This window comes from Trichomycterus rosablanca, chromosome 15 (genome assembly GCF_030014385.1).
Source record: "Trichomycterus rosablanca isolate fTriRos1 chromosome 15, fTriRos1.hap1, whole genome shotgun sequence".
Lineage (NCBI taxonomy): Eukaryota > Metazoa > Chordata > Actinopteri > Siluriformes > Trichomycteridae > Trichomycterus > Trichomycterus rosablanca.
In genome coordinates, this window is record NC_086002.1 from 23,833,498 (window position 1) to 23,854,038 (window position 20,541).

Consider the following 20,541-nt stretch of genomic DNA (forward strand, 5'->3'; position numbering starts at 1 on the left):
AGTGTGAAAGTGAAGATCTTACCCCAGTATCTCCAGTTTACAGTGTGGATTCTCCAGTCCAGCAGAGAGCAGCTTCACTCCTGAATCCTTCAGTTTATTGTTACTCAGGTTCAGATGTTTCAGACTGGAGGAGTTTAAACTGAGAACTGAGGACAGAACTTCACAACTTTCCTCTGTTAGATTACACTCCCTCAACCTGGAGAGAAATAATCAGATCAATCAGAGAAAGTAGCAGATCTGATATTATTACCCAGAATGCATTGCAGATGAAAGTGAAAGCTGTTCAACTGATGATGCTGAATCTGGAATTGTTCCAAAGTGAGTGTAAAATGTGATTTCAGACTTAAAATGGATTCCACATTTTAAATGCACTTTCACAGTTCAAATGTGGGATCTTCAGTAGATCTAGTGGTGTTAAACTCCTAATATATCAGGATGGTGGGTGGAGCAGCTGGTAGAGCGAGTACTGCAATGCAACACAGTTCCTGAGCTCCTAGGTTTAATTATCTGGTTACTGTCTGTGAAGAGTTTTGTATGTTCTCCCAATAGTTCCCTGCATTTTATGTTTTTTTTTCTGAACATAAAAACATTCGAGGGTAAATTAGCTACTCTAAGTGGCTCCTGGTGTGAGTTATTGTATCTAAAAGTGTGTGTGTGTGTGTACATGAAAGAAGACACACTTCCTGGTTTTAAGTGGTGTGGCTCTTATGGGAAAAGCTAATTTTCCACCAGGTTGCACCACATGAACCCCCTGTGATATCAGAAGCTAAAGTTGAACAAAGTGAAATTTATGATGATGTAACATGAACTGTCTGAGTTGTGATGTAAACACTTTTTTCCAACATGGCCGAACAATCCAACAAATAATAATGTAGAATTTGTATGTTAATTCTAACAGTAAATCAGGTGAATGAGTTTCTCCTCTCAGAAACCTACTGCCTGATGTGCACATGAAAACAGCATCACTCCAGGGTGTGTTTCTACTATACTCGGATTGTTTCCCACCACGCCCCTGACCAGGATGAAGTGGTTAATGTAACTGAATGAGTCCTGATGTATAAAACTTTGTAATCATTAAAAACATGATTTGATTTTAGAACATCAAACCCCCCAGCTATTCAGATCTAACTGAAGCACAACTGATGATTTCTGGTTAAAACTGATTTACTGGTCGTTACTGGCTTGTTACTAAAATATTGCTGTTACCTCTGTGAATGTTGCTAACTAAAAAGCTAATCCACAAAATTCATTTCATTCCTGTATAGAGGAACACTGAGAAGATAAAAATAGCAGTTATTACTGAATCACATTTTTCTTCATCCATGATAAATTCCTACAGCAGGTTCAACACCAGAAACTCAGGTGCTGCTAGTTTAGGATCTAATCTCAGGTAAGTTAGTGAGCTACAGTAAAGAAACAATTATGATAGGATGTGATGATGTATGAAGACTCCAAAGAGTCCCAAACAAACCATCTACCAAGGTTCAGCTTTTATTAAAATGATGCTTCAGAGTGAAACAGATCTTCTGTATCTACAGTGTGAAAGTGAAGATCTTACCCCAGTATCTCCAGTTTACAGTGTGGATTCTCCAGTCCAGCAGAGAGCAGCTTCACTCCTGAATCCTTCAGTTTATTGTTACTCAGGTCCAGATGTTTCAGACTGGAGGAGTTTAAACTGAGAACTGAGGACAGAACTTCACAACTTTCCTCTGTTAGATCACAACCCCACAACCTGGAGAGAAATAATCAGATCAATCAGAGAAAGTAGCAGATCTGATAATATTACCCAGAATGCATTGCAGATGAAAGTGAAAGCTGTTCAACTGATGATGCTGAATCTGGAATTGTTCCAAAGTGAGTGTAAAATGTGATTTCAGACTTAAAATGGATTCCACATTTTAAATGCACTTTCACAGTTCAAATGTGGGATCTTCAGTAGATCTAGTGGTGTTAAACTCCTAATATATCAGGATGGTGGGTGGAGCAGCTGGTAGAGCGAGTACTGCACTGCAACACAGTTCCTGAGCTCCTAGGTTCAATTATCTGGTTATTGTCTGTGAAGAGTTTTGTATGTTCTCCCAATAGTTCCCTGCATTTTATGTTGTTTTTTTTCTAAACATAAAAACATTCGAGGGCAAATTAGCTACTCTAAGTGGCTCCTGGTGTGAGTTATTGTATCTAAAAGTGTGTGTGTGTGTGCACATGAAAGAAGACACACTTCCTGGTTTTAAGTGGTGTGGGTCTTATGGGAAAAGATCATTTTCCACCAGGTTGCACCACATGAACCCCCTGTGATATCAGAAGCTAAAGTTGAACAAAGTGAAATTTATGATGATGTAACATGAACTGTCAGAGTTGTGATGTAAACACTTTTTTCCAACATGGCCGAACAATCCAACAAATAATAATGTAGAATTTGTATGTTAATTCTAACAGTAAATCAGGTGAATGAGTTTCACCTCTCAGAAACCTACTGCCTGATGTGCACATGAAAACAGCATCACTCCAGGGTGTGTTTCTACTATACTTGGATTGTTTCCCACCACGCCCCTGACCAGGATGAAGTGGTTAATGTAACTGAATGAGTCCTGATGTATAAAACTTTGTAATCATTAAAAACCTGATTTGATTTTAGAACATCAAACCCCCCAGCTATTCAGAGCTAACTGAAGCACAACTGATGATTTCTGGTTAAAACTGATTTACTGGTCGTTACTGGCTTGTTACTAAAATATTGCTGTTACCTCTGTGAATGTTGCTAACTAAAAAGCTAATACACAAAATTCATTTTATTCCTGTATAGAGGAACACTGAGAAGATAAAAATAGCAGTTATTACTGAATCACATTTTTCTTCATCCATGTTAAATTCCTACAGCAGGTTCAGCACCAGAAACTCAGGTGCTGCTAGTTTAGGATCTAATCTCAGGTAAGTTAGTGAGCTACAGTAAAGAAACAATCATGATAGGATGTGAAGATGTATGAAGACTCCAAAGAGTCCCAAACAAACCATCTACCAAGGTTCAGCTTTTATTAAAATGATGCTTCAGAGTGAAACAGATCTTCTGTATCTACAGTGTGAAAGTGAAGATCTTACCCCAGTATCTCCAGTTTACAGTGTGGATTCTCCAGTCCAGCAGAGAGCAGCTTCACTCCTGAATGCTTCAGTTTATTGTTACTCAGGTTCAGATGTTTCAGACTGGAGGAGTTTAAACTGAGAACTGAGGACAGAACTTCACAACTTTCCTCTGTTAGATTACAACCCCTCAACCTGGAGAGAAATAATCAGATCAATCAGAGAAATGAAAGACGTCACCCTGCAGCAGTAGGTAGAATCCAAGAAGGAGATCTGATAATATTACCCAGACTGCAGTGCAGATGAAAGTGAAAGCAACTGAGTTGATGATTCGGAACGTGTGTGTCACCCTGAGATGGTTTATTTGTTTACGCTGATTGTTACCCAGGATGAAGTGATTAGTGTAAATGAATGAATGTCCAGCAGAGAGCAGCTTCACTCCTGAATCCTTCAGTTCATTGTTACCCAGGTCCAGATGTTTCAGACTGGAGGAGTTTAAACTGAGAACTGAGAACCAATAGCAAGACTGCTCTACTGTACTAATTTTCAAACTATACTACATATTTAAAAAGATTGTTTATTATTAATGTATTTCTCTCTTTAATACTGAACTTCATTTTATTTTTTTAAAAGAAATAATAAAAAGAAAGTTTGTCATAATTTGTCTTCAATTATTTTTTTATTTTTTTTAAATCAGGAAAAAAATTGTATCGTGAACCCAGTGAATCACATTGAATCGTGGGTAGAGTGTATCGTTACAACCCTACTCAGTATAATTAGCAGAGTGCAAGTTAGTAGGTGGTGTAAAAAAAGACAGCATAATTATTTTATTTTATTAAATTAACTAAATTAAAGTTAATTTCAGACACATTTTGGAATCAGACTGCAACACCAGTTTAGCAACTTCTCAGTTTTGTGAATCTAATTATTAGTATTTAATTGATGAACTTATGAATCAAATGTCAATGAATGACTTACTCAGCTTTTCTTGATTCTTTCACCACTGGCAGCATCTTCAGAAGACCTTCATGTGATGGGTAATATTTCCTCAAATTAAACTCATCCAGGTCCTGATCTGAGTTCAGCAACACAAACACCAGAGCCGACCACTGAGCAGGAGACAGATGGTGTCTATCGTGATGAAGAGAACCTTCTCTGTTCAGGTATTTTTGGACTTCCTGCACTAGAGAATCATCGTTCAGTTCATTCAGACAGTGGAACAGATTGATGGATTTCTCTGGAGAGAGATTCTCACTGATCTTCTTCTTGATGTACCTGACTGTTTCTTTTTTGTTGTAAGAGCTACTTCCTGTTTGTGGCAGTAGGCCTCGTAAGAGAGTCTGATTGGACTCCAGTGAGAGACCCAGGAGGAAGCGGAGGAAAAGATCCAGGTGTCCATTCTTACTCTGTAAGGCCTTATCCACTGCACTCTTCAGAAATTCAGTGTTTTTTCTGTTTTTGTTGATAAGGGTGAGAAGTTCATATAAAGCAGCCAGAAACTCCTGAACACTCAGGTGCACAAAGCTGAAGACCTGACCCAGGTACAATCCAGCCTCCTCTCTAAAGATTTGGGTGCAGACTCCTGAGTACACTGATGTGTTTTTGACATCAATGCCACACTCTGTCAGGTCTTCTTTATAGAAGATCAGGTTTCCTTTCTCCAGCTGTTGGGAGGCCAGTTTTCCCAGTGCCAGTATCGTCTCTCTGGTCTGGTGTAGATCAGGGTCAGATTTCCCATGATACTTTTGTTCCTTGTGTTTGATCTGAAAGATCAGAAAGTAAGTAAACATTTCAGTCAGAGTTTTGGGGATTTTGTTCCCCTTGGCTCCATCCAGAATTCTCTCTAGAACAGAGGCTGAGATCCAGCAGAAAACTGGAATGTGACACATGATGTAGAGGCTTCTTGATGACTTCATGTGTTTGATGATTTTACTAGCCAGGTTCTTATCACTGATCCTCTTCTTGAAGTACTCCTCTTTCTGAGGGTCACTGAACCCTCGTACCTCTGTTACCTGGGCTACACACTCAGGAGGGATCTGATTGGCTGCTCCTGGTCGAGTGGTGATCCAGAGGTGAGCAGAGGGAAGCAGGTTCCCCTTGATGAGGTTTGTCAGCAGCACATCCATTTTTACTGACTCCGTTATGTTACACAATTGCTCATTATTTTGAAAATCTAGAGGAAGTCGACACTCATCCAGACCATCAAAGATGAACAAAACTTTATAAATATCACAGTCTAATGATGTCAGACCTTTCACTTCTGGGAAAAACTGATGAAGAAGTTCCATCAGACTGAGATTTTCCTGCTTCATCAAGTTCAGCTCTCTAAAAGGAAGTGGAAATATGAAGATGATGTCCTGATTTGCTTTTCCTTCAGCCCAGTCCAGAATGAACTTCTGCACTGAGACTGTTTTTCCAATTCCAGCGATTCCTTTAGTCAGCACAGTTCTGATGGATGAGTTTGTAAAGAGGTTGTTACATTTGATGGGAATTTCCTGTGCTGCTGGTCTTCTGGATGCTGCTTCAATCTGTCTGACCTCATGTTCATTATTGACATCTCCACTCCACCCCTCTGTGATGTAGAGCTCTGTGTAGATCTTATTCAGAAGTGCTGAGCTTCCATGCTGGGAGATTCCTTCACTGATTCTTTTACATTTCTCTCTCAGGTTTGATTTGAGTTTTTTCTGATATACAGAGACCAGTTCTAATAAACAGAGATTAAGTATTTTACTGCATAATTTAAACACACTGTATATAATTTAATATTTTAATAAATAGTTTAAACCTCAATTATTATAATTTGCATATTTGTAGATGTAGTGACCAATATCACAGTTCAAATTTTTATCTAATGTCAAGTAGGGCTGCACGATATTGGAAAAAACTGACTGATATTTTCTTTTCCTGCGATAATATTGCGATATAAAAAAAAAAATGCAGGAATTTTCACAACATTATTAATAATATTAATAATGCATGTATCTTACTCTAATTAAGGGGCTCATCTGTGAAAAAGGGTGGTGCCTACAAGGGATACAAGAGATTATGACAAGCTACATCTTTGTACTCGGTTGAAACTGAGCATTAAACTAAGAAAGCTTCAATATCACATGAGGGAATTAACAGGATTGACAAAATTGGTCATTTAATATTTTATTTCACAATTAAAACCTCTTCAAGTAGTAAACATTATTTAAAAAAAACAAAAGACCTTTGGGCTTCAGCCCAGGGGCCCCAAATAATTGAGGGCCCCGGATTGGCTGCTTTATTTATTTATTTTTTTTATTTTGTTAGTTATTTTGGTTAATAAGAATAGGGAAGCTTACAAACCAGTGATTGTGTAAATCATTTACACGTTATTCATATTTCTGACTGTTGATTGGCCAGATAAACTATAACGAGCTGTAGCAGTACTGTAATGAACAAGTATGTGAGTGACATTCAGCTCAGCCAATCAGAATGCAGCACCGGGTTTATACGTTCTGCAGTTAGTTTTGTATGTGAGACTCGCTGTATGGTCCCAGCATGGAAGTTCGGGTTCTGGAACTAGGCGGTCTAAAGTGCTGTAACACTCACTGAAGTCCTGACTAAACAGTTCAAGTGACTCTACCCTGTCGTGTGCTTTTATTCCCACACCTCCACCACCACGCCGTAAAAGACCTGTAGCATCCCCACGGGACAGAGGGTCGGCTCTAGGTGAGCCGACCCTCTGCGGTAGCAAGTGGCTAATGCTAGTGCCGCGATAGCGAAAGTAAAAACACGACAATATTTTCGTTAAGTAAAATATAAAAATAACTAAAAGACAGTGAAATATCAAAATACATATAATCACAATACACAGTAAGTGCACAGCAAGGGATATATATTTATATATGTAGGGGGGCCACAACCAGCCGTAGCCCCTGAGCCCACAGGCAGGTTAAATCGCCTCTGCATGTTAGCGCCATCCCACCTCATTCCATTGGTTTTAATGGCAAGATGCTAAATGCTAAACCCGATGAAATCGCTAAGTAGCCGCGTTCCAATAACCTAAGTCATTGACTTAATAGAATCCTCTCTACCTATCCCCTCTGCCTATGTAGGTAGTACAGCAAGGCAGCTCACTAGGTTTTTGAACACACTGGTAGATATTACATGGAAAATGAGAACGGTGTGAATTGTGTCAAGCAGCAAAAAAGTTGTAGCATGACGTATTTGATTTAATTTGCATTAAGTAACATCGCACGTCCTACGATGTGACTATCGCGCATGCACACATCGCGATGTCGATGCTGAAACGAAATATCGTGCAGCCCTAATGTCAAGTACCTGGTGCTCGTAAAATGTTACATAATAGGATAGAATTCAATGACTAATCAAAAACCTAGTTGATTCTGGAAAGATAAATATGAAAGATTTTTTTAATTATTTATTAATCTAAGTATATATACAGTGTATCACAAAAGTGAGTACACCCCTCACATTTCTGCAGATATTTAAGTATATCTTTTCATGGGACAACACTGACAAAATGACACTTTGACACAATGAAAAGTAGTCTGTGTGCAGCTTATATAACAGTGTAAATTTATTCTTCCCTCAAAATAACTCAATATACAGCCATTAATGTCTAAACCACCGGCAACAAAAGTGAGTACACCCCTTAGTGAAAGTTTCTGAAGTGTCAATATTTTGTGTGGCCACCATTATTTCCCAGAACTGCCTTAACTCTCCTGGGCATGGAGTTTACCAGAGCTTCACAGGTTGCCACTGGAATGCTTTTCCACTCCTCCATGACGACATCACGGAGCTGGCGGATATTCGAGACTTTGCGCTCCTCCACCTTCTGCTTAAGGATGCCCAAAAGATGTTCTATTGGGTTTAGGTCTGGAGACATGCTTGGCCAGTCCATCACCTTTACCCTCAGCCTCTTCAATAAAGCAGTGGTCGTCTTAGAGGTGTGTTTGGGGTCATTATCATGCTGGAACACTGCCCTGCGACCCAGTTTCCGGAGGGAGGGGATCATGCTCTGCTTCAGTATTTCACAGTACATATTGGAGTTCATGTGTCCCTCAATGAAATGTAACTCCCCAACACCTGCTGTACCCATGCAGCCCCAGACCATGGCATTCCCACCACCATGCTTGACTGTAGGCATGACACACTTATCTTTGTACTCCTCACCTGATTGCCGCCACACATGCTTGAGACCATCTGAACCAAACAAATGAATCTTGGTCTCATCAGACCATAGGACATGGTTCCAGTAATCCATGTCCTTTGTTGACATGTCTTCAGCAAACTGTTTGCGGGCTTTCTTGTGTAGAGACTTCAGAAGAGGCTTCCTTCTGGGATGACAGCCATGCAGACCAATTTGATGTAGTGTGCGGCGTATGGTCTGAGCACTGACAGGCTGACCCCCCACCTTTTCAATCTCTGCAGCAATGCTGACAGCACTCCTGCGCCTATCTTTCAAAGACAGCAGTTGGATGTGACGCTGAGCACGTGCACTCAGCTTCTTTGGACGACCAACGCGAGGTCTGTTCTGAGTGGACCCTGCTCTTTTAAAACGCTGGATGATCTTGGCCACTGTGCTGCAGCTCAGTTTCAGGGTGTTGGCAATCTTCTTGTAGCCTTGGCCATCTTCATGTAGCGCAACAATTCGTCTTTTAAGATCCTCAGACAGTTCTTTGCCATGAGGTGCCATGTTGGAACTTTCAGTGACCAGTATGAGAGAGTGTGAGAGCTGTACTACTAAATTGAACACACCTGCTCCCTATGCACACCTGAGACCTAGTAACACTAACGAGTCACATGACATTTTGGAGGGAAAATGACAAGCAGTGCTCAATTTGGACATTTAGGGGTGTAGTCTCTTAGGGGTGTACTCACTTTTGTTGCCGGTGGTTTAGACATTAATGGCTGTATATTGAGTTATTTTGAGGGAAGAATAAATTTACACTGTTATATAAGCTGCACACAGACTACTTTTCATTTCGTCAAAGTGTCATTTTGTCAGTGTTGTCCCATGAAAAGATATACTTAAATATCTGCAGAAATGTGAGGGGTGTACTCACTTACTCCTCTGCAGGGTGTTAGCGAGGTCTGTCTTGTTCATGATCTTGAGAACATTCAGTGTGATCTTTAGCGCCCCCTCTCTGAAACTACTTAGATCTTTCTCGTCATTCACCTCCTGCTCAGAGCATGCTGGGTAATCTTCATTCAGTAGCTTTTTGAACTTGTTTAGCTCATTCTTTAACATGTTGATGACTTTAACCTCCAGTTCCTGTTGAGGAATTTAGAAGAACAGATCATCACAATTAGTGATATACTTACTGCACACATTCTTGCTTTTTCTTGTATTTTGTATATTGTATACATGCACATTGTACTATCTATCTATCTATCTATCTATCTATCTATCTATCTATCTATCTATCTATCTATCTATCTATCTATCTATCTATCTATCTATCTATCTATCTATCTATCTATCTATCTATCTATCTATCTATCTACAGTGGGGAAAATAAGTATTTGATCCCCTGCTGATTTTGTACGTTTACCCCCTTACAAACACTTGAACAGTCTATAATTTTTATGGAAGGTTTATTTTAACAGAGAGAGACAGAATATCAACAAAAAATCCAGAAAAAAAAAAACATTAAATAAAGGTTATAAATTAATTTGTATTTGATTGGGTGAAATAAGTATTCGATGCCCTAGCAAAACGTGACTTAGTACGTGGTGGAGAAACCCTTGTTGGCAAGCACAGAGGTCAGACGTTTCTTGTAGTTGGTCACCAGGTTTGTGCACATCTCAGGGGGGATTTTGGCCCACTACTCTTTACACAATCTCTCCAAATCCTGAAGGTTTCGAGGCTGTCGCTTGGAAACTGGAAGTTTGAGCTCCCTCCACAGATTTTCAAGGGGATTAAGGTCTGGAGACTGGCTAGGCCACTCTAGGATCTTAATGTGCTTCTTCTTAAGTCAGTCCTTTGTTATCTTGGCTGTATGTTTTGGGTCATTGTCATGCTGGAAGACCCATCCACGACCCATCTTCAGTGTTCTGGCTGAGGCCAGGAGGTTCTCATTCAAGATTCTACGGTACATGGCCCCATTCATCAGCCCCTCAATGCGATGAAGTCTTCCTGTACCCTAAGCAGAGAAACAGCCCCAAAGCAGAATGTTTCCACCTCCATGTTTGACAGTGGGGATGGTGTTCTTGGGGTCATATCCAGCATTTCTCTGCCTCCAAACACGGCGAGTGGAGTTGATGCCAAAGAGCTCAATTTTGGTCTCATCTGACCATATCACATTCTCCCAAGCTTTCTCTGAATCATTCAGGTGTTCATTGGCAAACTTCAGACGAGCCTGTACATGAGCCTTCTTGAGCAGAGGGACTTTGCAGGCACTGCAGGATCTCAATCCATTACGGCGAAGTGTGTTACTAATGGTTTTCTTGGTGACTGTGCTCCCAGCTCCCTTGAGATCATTGACAAGCTCCTCCTGTGTAATTCTGGACTGACCTCACCTTTCTCAGAATCATTCTTACCCCACCAGGTGAGATCTTGCATGGAGCTCCAGAGCCAGGGCGATTAACTGTGATCTTGTATTTCTTCCATTTTCGAATTATCGCACCAACAGTGATCTCTTTCTCACCAAGCTTCTTGCTGATGGTCTTGTAGCCCATTCCAGCCTTGTGCAGCCTTCTACAATCTTGTCCCTGACGTCCTTTAATAGCTCTTTGGTCTTGCCCATGGTGGTCGAGAGATTTGAATGGAAGAAACTGATTCTGTGACAGGAGTCTTTTATACAGGGACAGGACTAATTTGTGTGCCTCATGGGCACATAACCGGTCTGTGGGGGTCAGAATTCTTGCTGGTTGGTAGGGGATCAAATACTTATTTCCCTTAATTAAATACAAATTAATTTATAACTTTTATTTAATGTTTTTTTTTCTGGATTTTTTGTTGATATTCTGTCTCTCTCTGTTAAAATAAACCTTCCATAAAAATGATAGACTGTTCAAGTCTTTGTAAGGGGGTAAACTTACAAAATCAGCAGGGGATCAAATACTTATTTTCCCCACTCTATCTATCTATCTATCTATCTATCTATCTATCTATCTATCTATCTATCTATCTATCTATCTATCTATCTATCTATAATGTGTGATGTAGTTCTAACATTATACTGAAACTAGTTGTTGTGATACATTTAGTATAATAACTTGTGTGCACCACATTGTTTTATTTTTATCTGCATGTTAAGTTCAGTAAATGAATAATATTAATTGTTCATTAAAATGTGCTTAACTTTTAAACTGGGATTTCAACTCTTTCTGAACCAGGTTCAAACATTAAAATGTGGAAACCTGAGTGTTTGGTACCCCTAATAAGTCCCATTAACCCCATATGGCAAAAAAAAAAAAAAAGAACATCTAAGAGGGTCCAGAATCCAAAATCAACATACGATTAGGGCTGGACGATATGGCTAAAATTTATATCACGATATAACAATAAATTAGCTTTCACATTTACTGGATTTCAGCATTTGTATACAGACAAAAACACGACACATCATTCTCAAATAAACATAAGCTTTGACAATATATATATAATATATTAACATGTCTTAACCAGAGGTGAAAAGAGTACTAAAATATTGTACTCAAGTAAAAGTACTATTACTTTAATGAATTTTTACTTAAGTACGAGTAAAGTTACTAGTCTAAAAATCTACTCAAGTGAAAAGTAACTCATTTAAAATTTACTCAGAGTAAACTTTACTTAGTCTCTTTTGTCTAATGCAAACAGGACAAGTGGATATATCTCACAATAGTTGTTTTTAATTAAAATATAATAGAAAAACAACATTTAAAACATTTAGGGATGTGTAATGTGTCATTTTAGTCCCATAAAACTTTTTCAAACTGTATAACCACCAGTGATGTGTCGTAGAATGATTCGATTCTATTGAACGGCCCTTTAAACTGAAATAAAGGAACCGACTCACGCTTCTAGGAGTCGCTATGTATATATACGATTCTTTAAAAGGAACCGAGACAAAATATTCGACTCCTCGTCGCAGAATTCACTGCCGCAGTTTCCCAGACGCGATTTCTTTAGCGTTTTTTATTTACTCAGTAACGGATGTTATTTAAAATGTAGCGAATTACAATTCTTAATACAAAACATACTTAAGTAAAAGTAAAATTACAGGCTGTAAAATTTACTTTAAAAATTACAAGTAAAAAACTACTCAATTACACTCAAGCGGAGTGTAATCAGAGCAGTGACGCTGAGCACTGGCGTCGTGCCTGTGGCGTACGTCATCACGCACGTATGTGTATGGATCGAATTTGTTTAAAAATCATATCACCCTTATTGAAACATTTTCTATCGCGATATATATCGATATCGAATTATTGTCCAGCACTACATAAGATCATTACAGTTTTTATTTAACCAACGACAAACTAGATTAGCATCATTATTATCACTCATACATACATACATACAAACCTTAAATATGGATTCCAGCTCATCTCTGTAAGTAACATTTAATTTCTTCTTTTGTGGTCTGTAAGTAAAAAAACAAATAATCAGTTGTGCAGCTTTTCAGTCTTTATTATACAACACCAATGTACAGAGCAGTACTGAACACTAGCATGTTCCAACATCCAGTTATTGAAACATTTCCTAGCTAATTTGTAAATTGACCAGTTCAGTGAGTTTAATGCATTTAATCCTGAGGAACTGAAAGTAAAAAGACTAGAACATGAGATTATACTGACCTCAGATCAGTAGAACATCCTCCATCTTTAAATGTAAGTGGAGGTTCCATTAAAAAACCAAACATTAAATAACTAATTAATGTTAAGATCTGAAATGTGATTCTTCCAACCTTATTAAAACTAGAAACTTTATGGCAGATTTAAACTAAAAAAAACATGAAATCTAAATGTTTAATATTTTTAAAAACCAAAACTTTTTTGGTTTTGATGAAGAGATTTTGATGTTTTGGTATTTGTATTTTTAGTACACACCACTCATTACAGGGTAACCATGACAACTTCATCCCATAAAAGTTTATATTTACCACAGATGCTAATTCAGGGGTAAAATGTAATAAACAATTAGCAGTTTAACAGTTAGTAGTATCACTGTGTCAAAAAAAGCACAAAGAGCAGAAAGGCTCACCACCAAGAACATGACAAAGTAACAAACAGCTAGCTTAACTAGCTGCTAGGTTAGTTTATATAAAGTCACATCTATTAAAAAAGGAATGCCTGAGTTTTAAATGTCTGCAAACTTAGCGATGCTTTATAATGCTTTTTAACACCAGTATGCTAATAACACAACCACGACTAATATGATTTAACATTCTTTAAAACATTAATTAATATTTATTTATTACAATTTTAATATACAGTAGATATAAACATTAATATCATGCTCTTATTTAGACTTTTTCCTGAATTTGTGGACTTAATCTCAGCTACTTAATCTTGTCTTGGACTACAACAAAGAGGGTTTAGCAGTCCTACACAGTTTAGATTGTCCTTCAATTCCCAGAATTACAACCTTAGATCAGTAGATGAGTCCCTAAAGTGGTTTGGTCCAGTAACCAGTTACTCTTCACTAAACAAATAATTATTAAAAGTTTTAGATCTTCATAATGTCAGTCATTTTAACTCTGTGAAAACTAATCAGAACTAATTGAAGTTTAGAAATTCTCTCATTCTAAAAGTTTTTTTGATCTGGGCATTTAGGTGGTGCAGTTGTATAAGGCACTAACACACCATGAGATTATACTGACCTCAGATCAGTAGAACTTCCTTCATCTTTAAATTTAATTGGTAGTCCCATTGACTTGTCGCTCTTCATGGAGACACAGCTGGGTTCAGGTGAATCTTGTCTCTTACCCTCCATCACACTGGGGTACAGGTAAAACCAAACATAAATAAACTATATAAAAAGCAGGGGGCACCTAAAAGTTTCAGTTTTTCGAAAAACACCACAAAGGATATTACAAAGTAATCAGACGGCTAGTTATTGATTACTTACACAGTATCTCACAAAAGTGAGTACACCCTAGAGGTGGGCGATATGGCCCTAAAATAATATCACAATATTTCAGGTTATTTTTGCGATAACTATATTTTTGGCGATATAAAAAAACACTGAAAATTTTTTTTTTCATTTTAAGAAAAAAATAATGTTCAAGTTTTATTTAGAATTAATATAAGTTTCAAACACTTGGTAGAACTATGTAAGAAGTATGTAAGAATTATGCAGTTTTCTGTATTTTGTCTTTCCAATAAAAATAATGTAACAATGTAATGGCAGTCAGACAATTTTCATAGGGGTGGCCAGACTGAGACCATTGCTCACACAGGGGTGGCATAGAAACTGATTATGTGGTCACTCACTCATTTACTCATACAGACAGTGAGTGCCATGTAGAATTACATCACGAAGACCTGTATAATAATAATAATAATAAGTTTTTTACTCCTCATTTTCCCTGACAAGTGAAAAACCAAAATATAGCAACCTTAACTTTATGAGGAATAAAGATATTCCTTCACAATATTTTATCATTTGGCTGCCAACTTGTGTGTACTGATGACACTTAATTGAACCCCACTCTATGTGCCAAAGATAAATTTATGGTTGCCTTGGCATTTTGGAACAAGCTCCTCCACCGCAGAATCACTATCCGCCATACTTGTTGCTGTGCAAAATTGACCCACGTAACGAACGTATGCCATATGCGTAGATGTGTGATGTCATTATGTAATCAATGCAGAATACCGCTATTATCACAATATGGGATTTTTTTATCGTTTTAAAAATTATACCGGTATTATCGTGAACGATACGATATAGCACACCCCTAGTACACTGAAGATATGACACTTTGATACAATGTAAAGTAGTCAGTGTACAGCTTGTATAACAGTGTACATTTGCTGTGCTCTGAAAATAACTCAACACACAGCCATTAATGTCTAAACCGCTGGCAACAAAAGTGAGTACACCCCACAGTGAACATGTCCAAATTGTGCCCAAAGTGTCAATATTTTGTGTGACCACCATTATTATCCAGCACTGCCTTAACCCTCCTGGGCATGGAATTCACCAGAGCTGCACAGGTTGCCTCTGGAATCCTCTTCCACTCCTCCATGATGACATCACTGAGCCGGTGGATGTTAGACACCTTGTGCTCCTTCACCTTCCATTTAAGGATGCGCCACAGGTGCTCAATAGGGTTTAGGTCTGGAGACATGCTTGGCCAGTCCAGCACCTTCACCCTCATTTTCTCTAGCAAGGAAGTGGTCGTCTTGGAGGTGTGTTTGGGTCGTTATCATGTTGGAATAAGTTTCCGAAGGAAGGGGATCATGCTCTGCTTCAGTATATCACAGTACATGTTGGCATTTGTGGTTCCCTGAATGAACTGTAGCTCCCCACAGCCGGCAGCACTCATGCAGCCCAAGACCATGATGCTACCACCACCATGCTTGACTGTAGGTAAGACACACTTGTCTTTGTACTCCTCACATGGTTGCCACACATGCTTGACACCATCTGAACCAAATAAGTTTATCTTGGTCTCATTAGACCACAGGACATGGTTCCAGTAATCCAGCATTTCTCAAAGTGTGGGGCACACCCCCCCCCCTGGGGGGCGCAGAGGCATGACAGGGGGGGCGCGTCCGACTGAAATATAGTGCGGAACCAATGTTCTAACATCTGCATTTTTTTTTTACGGTGGACCATAAACAAACCGTGTTTTCAGGTGTGTCAGTATTCATTCTAACAGAGAGTCTAGATCAGCAGCGCTCGATCACACTCAGTACACGCTGGTACAGCGCTGCTCATACACACAGCTCAGCGGGACTGACATGACATGTGGCCACTGTTTAGTTTTTGTTACCATGACTACGCCTCAGCCCACCTAAAGCAGCGCTAATCTACAGGGTGGCTCATACGTTTCCATACATAGGAAAAATATATATATTTTTATAAAAAACATTTTTATTTATATAATATGCTCTACATGGCTGCCATCGCTTTGAAAACATTTTAATTCGTTGCTCTTTATTCAAACGCATTTTTTAGGGTATCTGAAATATAAAAACTAAATTTAGAAAAAAAGCATATGTATGGAAACTTATGGCCCACCCTGTGTTTCAGATACCCTAAAAATGAGTTTAAATAAAGAGCAACGAATTGAAATGTGTTTTCAAAACAATGGCAGTCATGTAGAGCATATTATATAAATGAAAATTTTTTATTTTCTTTTATAAAAAACAATGTTTATTTTTCCTATGTATGGAAACTTATGGCCCATCCTGTTCAACGTTTTCTGATGGAGAAATTTTAACCTTTATTTATATGACGTCAAGGGTCTCTGCTGGACAATTTGGAACTTCCACATATTTGACTGCCACATATTTGACAGCTTTTTCGCATCAACCTACTTTCCACATGAAAATAATGAAGTCTAAATATGGGTCCATCCTTACTGATGATCACCTGAAAAACTGCTCGAGCATCAGCGGCTCCTGAGCAAATCATCAGAATAAGGTCAGTGTGATTCAGTCACTTGCTCTGTAAAGCTGAATATCAATACAGGAACTGAAGCGCATTTAAAAAGCTTCAAAGCTTTTTTTTTTAAATAATGAGTCCAACCTTAAAAAGTAGATCATGATGACCTGTAGACTGAAACAGTAGATCTCAAGCCATGAAAGTGTGTAAACCCCTGGTCTAGATTTACAGAACAGAGAGGTATTTGACAGGGATAAAAAGAAAAACAGCCACTAATACAGTGATAGGACTTAAACTCTCACAAATTAGTTTTTTAGGCACAAATTCAACTTTGTTATCTTTTTTTGTAAAGTGTTTGCAAATTTTATTTCATTTTTTTATTTTTGAAATAGCAGACTGATTGAAGTTATTTCAACACAGTTAAAATCGGCCTATTTTGTCAGGTTTTTTTTTTTTTTTTTTTTTTGGAAGGGGGGGGGGGGGGGGGGGGGATGACAGATTTTCATCTTCCAAAGGGGGGCGTGACAGAAAAAGTTTGAGAACCACTGCAGTAATCCATGTCCTTAGTCTGCTTGTCTTCAGCAAACTGTTTGCTGGCTTTCTTGAGGTTCAGCTTCAGAAGAGGCTTCCTCCTGGGATGACGGCCATGCACGCTGAGCATGTGCACTCAACTTCTTTGGTCGACCATGGTGAGGCCTGTTCCGAGTGGAACCTGTCCTGTTAAACCGTTGTATGACCTTGGCCACCGTGCTGTAGCTCAGTTTCAGGGTGTTGGCAATCTTCTTATAGCCTAGACCATCTTTATGTAGAGCAACAATTCTATTTCTCACATCCTCAGAGAGTTCTTTGCCATAATGTGCCATGTTGAACTTTCAGTGACCAGCATGAGAGAGTGTGAGACCGATAACACCAAATTAAACACACCTGCTTCCCATTCACACCTGCGACCTTGTAACACTAACGAGTCACATGACACTGGGGAGGGAAAATGGCTAATTGGGCACAATTTGGCCATTTTTACTTAGGGGTGTACTCACTTATGTTGCCAGCGGTTTAGACATTAGTGGCTGTGTGTTGAGTTATTTTGAGAGCACAGCAAATGTACACTGTTATACAAGCTGTACACTGACTACTTTACATTATATAAAAGTGTCATATCTTTAGTGTTGTCCCATCAAAAGATATAATAAAATATTTACAAAAATGTGAGGGGTGTACTCACTTTTGTGACATACTGTATGTTTTAACATATACAGTATATTCTAAAGATTTTCAGTCATTGGGTGATGCAGGGGTCTGAGGCACTAACACACCATGAGATTATACTGACCTCAGATCAGTAGAACATCCTCCATCTTTAAATTCAGGTGGCTGTCACTCATCACATGCAAGTTTACATTTTTAACACAGACATGTTGACTAATTCAGGGGTAATAAAATGTATAAACAAACACTTCCAAAGACATGACAGAGTACTCAGAGAGCTACTGTATCTCATCTCTTACAATTTCAATATAAATATTAACAATAAAATCAAGCACTTATTTGCACTTGGTCTTGAATTTGACTCTTGTAGACTTAACCAAAGAGATCCTGGCAGTCTTACACAGTTTGGATTATAATAATAATAATAATACATTCGACTTATATAGCGCCTTTCATAACACCCAAGGACGCTTCACATAGTAATTACAGTCAAGAACAACAATCAAATCAAATGGAAACACGAGAATGAAAGTATTAAGTAAACAAAAACGTTTTAAGAAGAGATTTAAACTCAGAGAGAGAGTTAGAGAGACGAAGAGGGAGAGGAAGAGAGTTCCATAGTGTTGGGGCGGCAACACTAAATGATCTACCCCCCATGGTGGTCAACCTAAACCTGGGTGTAACAAGGAGACCAGCATCAAACGATCTTAGCCTGCGGGAAGGGACATAGCGATGTAAGAGATCAGCCAGATACAAGGGTGCCAGACCGTGAAGTGCCTTGAAAGTAAGCACTAAAATTTTATAGTGGATACGTTTTTTGACAGGAAGCCAATGGAGTTGTTCAAGTACCGGAGTGATATGTTCATGTTTTTTTGACCGGGTCAGTACTCGGGCAGCAGCATTCTGAGCAATCTGCAAGGGTCGGAGGGATTTTAGCGGAAGTCCATAAAGGAGAGAATTGCAATAGTCAAGTTTGGAAGTGACAAAGGCATGTACCAGGGTCTCAGCAGCTTTAAATGAAAGGAACGGACGCAAACGAGTGACCTTTCGAAGCTGGAAGAAGGCAGACTTTGTCAATGAATTGATATGTGGTGCAAATGACAGATTACGTGCCTTAGATGATGACTGAACAGAGATACCAGCAATAGTGAGGGATGTGTTAGTGAGAGAAGAGACAGCCAATTTGGAGCCAATAATGAGATACTCCGTCTTATGGGCATTTAATAGAAGAAAGTTTGCACACAGCCATGAGTTAAGATCACAGATGCACTCAGTGAGGGATGGTGGTGGAAAAGGATCAGATGGTATAAGGTTTAGATAAACCTGGGTGTCGTCAGCGTAGCAGTGAAAATTCAACCCATGGTGGCGAAAAATTTCACCAAGGGGCAGGATGTAAATAAGAAACAGCAGTGGTCCCAATACTGAGCCCTGGGGAACACCCTGCTTAACAGGAGCAACATCAGATGTGTGTTTACCTATGCCAACAAAGTGAAGCCTATCAGATAGATAAGATTTAAACCAAGTCAGAACGATGCCAGAAAAACCAATGTCAGAGAGCCGGGTTATGAGGATTTCGTGGTTAACCGTATCAAAAGCAGCAGTGAGATCAAGGAGTAAAAGGATAGAAGCAAGACCTTTATCAGAGGAAAGAAGAAGGTCATTGAGTACACACAAAAGAGCAGTCTCTGTGCTATGACGGGCACGAAAACCGATTGAAAAGCGTCAAAAAGATTGTTAGAATTCATGTAGTCGAGTAGCTGGGAGGCCACGACACGTTCCAGGATTTTTGCAATAAATGGGAGATTAGATATTGGTCTGTAATTACTTAATATGGAGCTATCTAAATCAGGTTTTTTAATTATGGGAGTAACAACAGAAGTTTTCAAAGCTACCGGTACATGACCAGATTCAAGAGAAAGGTTGACAAGGTGACAAATAGAGGGCAACAAAGAAGAAATAACTTGCTTGAGAAGAACTGTAGGCGCAGGATCGAGAAGTGAGGTAGTGGTCTTGGAACCTGTTATAATTTTAGTGATGCTGACAGGATTGACAGATGCAAAAGACGAGAAAGTGTGCAGGGAAGAGGAAGTACCAAAAGAGATTGAGAATGAGAGCAGTGATTTACATGTCTGATCATTCAGTATATCCTGATAGATGTTTGACACTTTGTCCTTGAAAAAGTTAAGAAATGCATTACATAAATCCACTGATGGAGCTAGGGAGTCTGAGGGGGGACGTAAAAGTTTATTCACAGTAGTAAAGAGTCGCTTGGGGTCCAGGCCTGCCTTTGTAATTGTAGAAGTGTAATAGGTAGTGCGAGCATTGTTTAAAGCCTCTTTATATCTGACCACATGATCCAGATAAGCTTGATGGTGAACATATAATCCTGTTTTCCTATATAGACGTTCAAGGCGCCTACCAGCTGTTTTTAAACCACGAAGTTCTGCAGTAAACCAGGGTGAGGAATGCGAGGAGGGCACAGACCGAGTTTTAACTGGAGCAAGGGTGTTAAGGGTATCGGCCATAGACTGATTGTAAACAGAGATGGCCTTATCAATGTCGCATAGTGAGGTAATAAGTGGTAAGCTGGAAGATTCCAAGACAGAGGAGAAAGCTAACGGATTAACAGAGGAGATATTGCGGTAAGAGAGAAGGGTCTTAGAAGGGAGTTTCGCAGTATGTAGTGAAATACACGATGTGATAAACAGATGATCGGATATGCC

At 39.0% G+C, this 20,541-nt stretch overlaps 2 protein-coding genes and 1 pseudogene across 2 annotated transcripts in view; 1 reads left to right on the plus strand and 2 right to left on the minus strand.

Annotated features, from left to right (window-relative positions):
* Window positions 1-20,541, plus strand: part of LOC134328803 (uncharacterized) — a 450,585-nt gene that overhangs the window by 372,124 nt on the left and 57,920 nt on the right. The gene's annotated exons all lie outside the window — the stretch shown is intronic.
* The window catches only part of LOC134328715 (zinc finger protein 271-like), a 525,414-nt pseudogene that overhangs the window by 264,464 nt on the left and 240,409 nt on the right, over window positions 1-20,541 (minus strand).
* The window catches only part of LOC134328722 (NACHT, LRR and PYD domains-containing protein 14-like), a 32,701-nt gene that overhangs the window by 9,848 nt on the left and 2,312 nt on the right, over window positions 1-20,541 (minus strand). Inside the window, exons 3-6 of the mRNA XM_063009903.1 lie at window positions 13,878-13,994; window positions 12,581-12,638; window positions 9,136-9,340; window positions 4,054-5,779 (exon numbers count right to left, since the gene is read on the minus strand). Of these exons, the coding sequence (XP_062865973.1) occupies window positions 4,054-5,779; window positions 9,136-9,340; window positions 12,581-12,638; window positions 13,878-13,994 (2,106 nt within the window). The remainder of the gene's footprint in view (window positions 1-4,053; window positions 5,780-9,135; window positions 9,341-12,580; window positions 12,639-13,877; window positions 13,995-20,541) is intronic.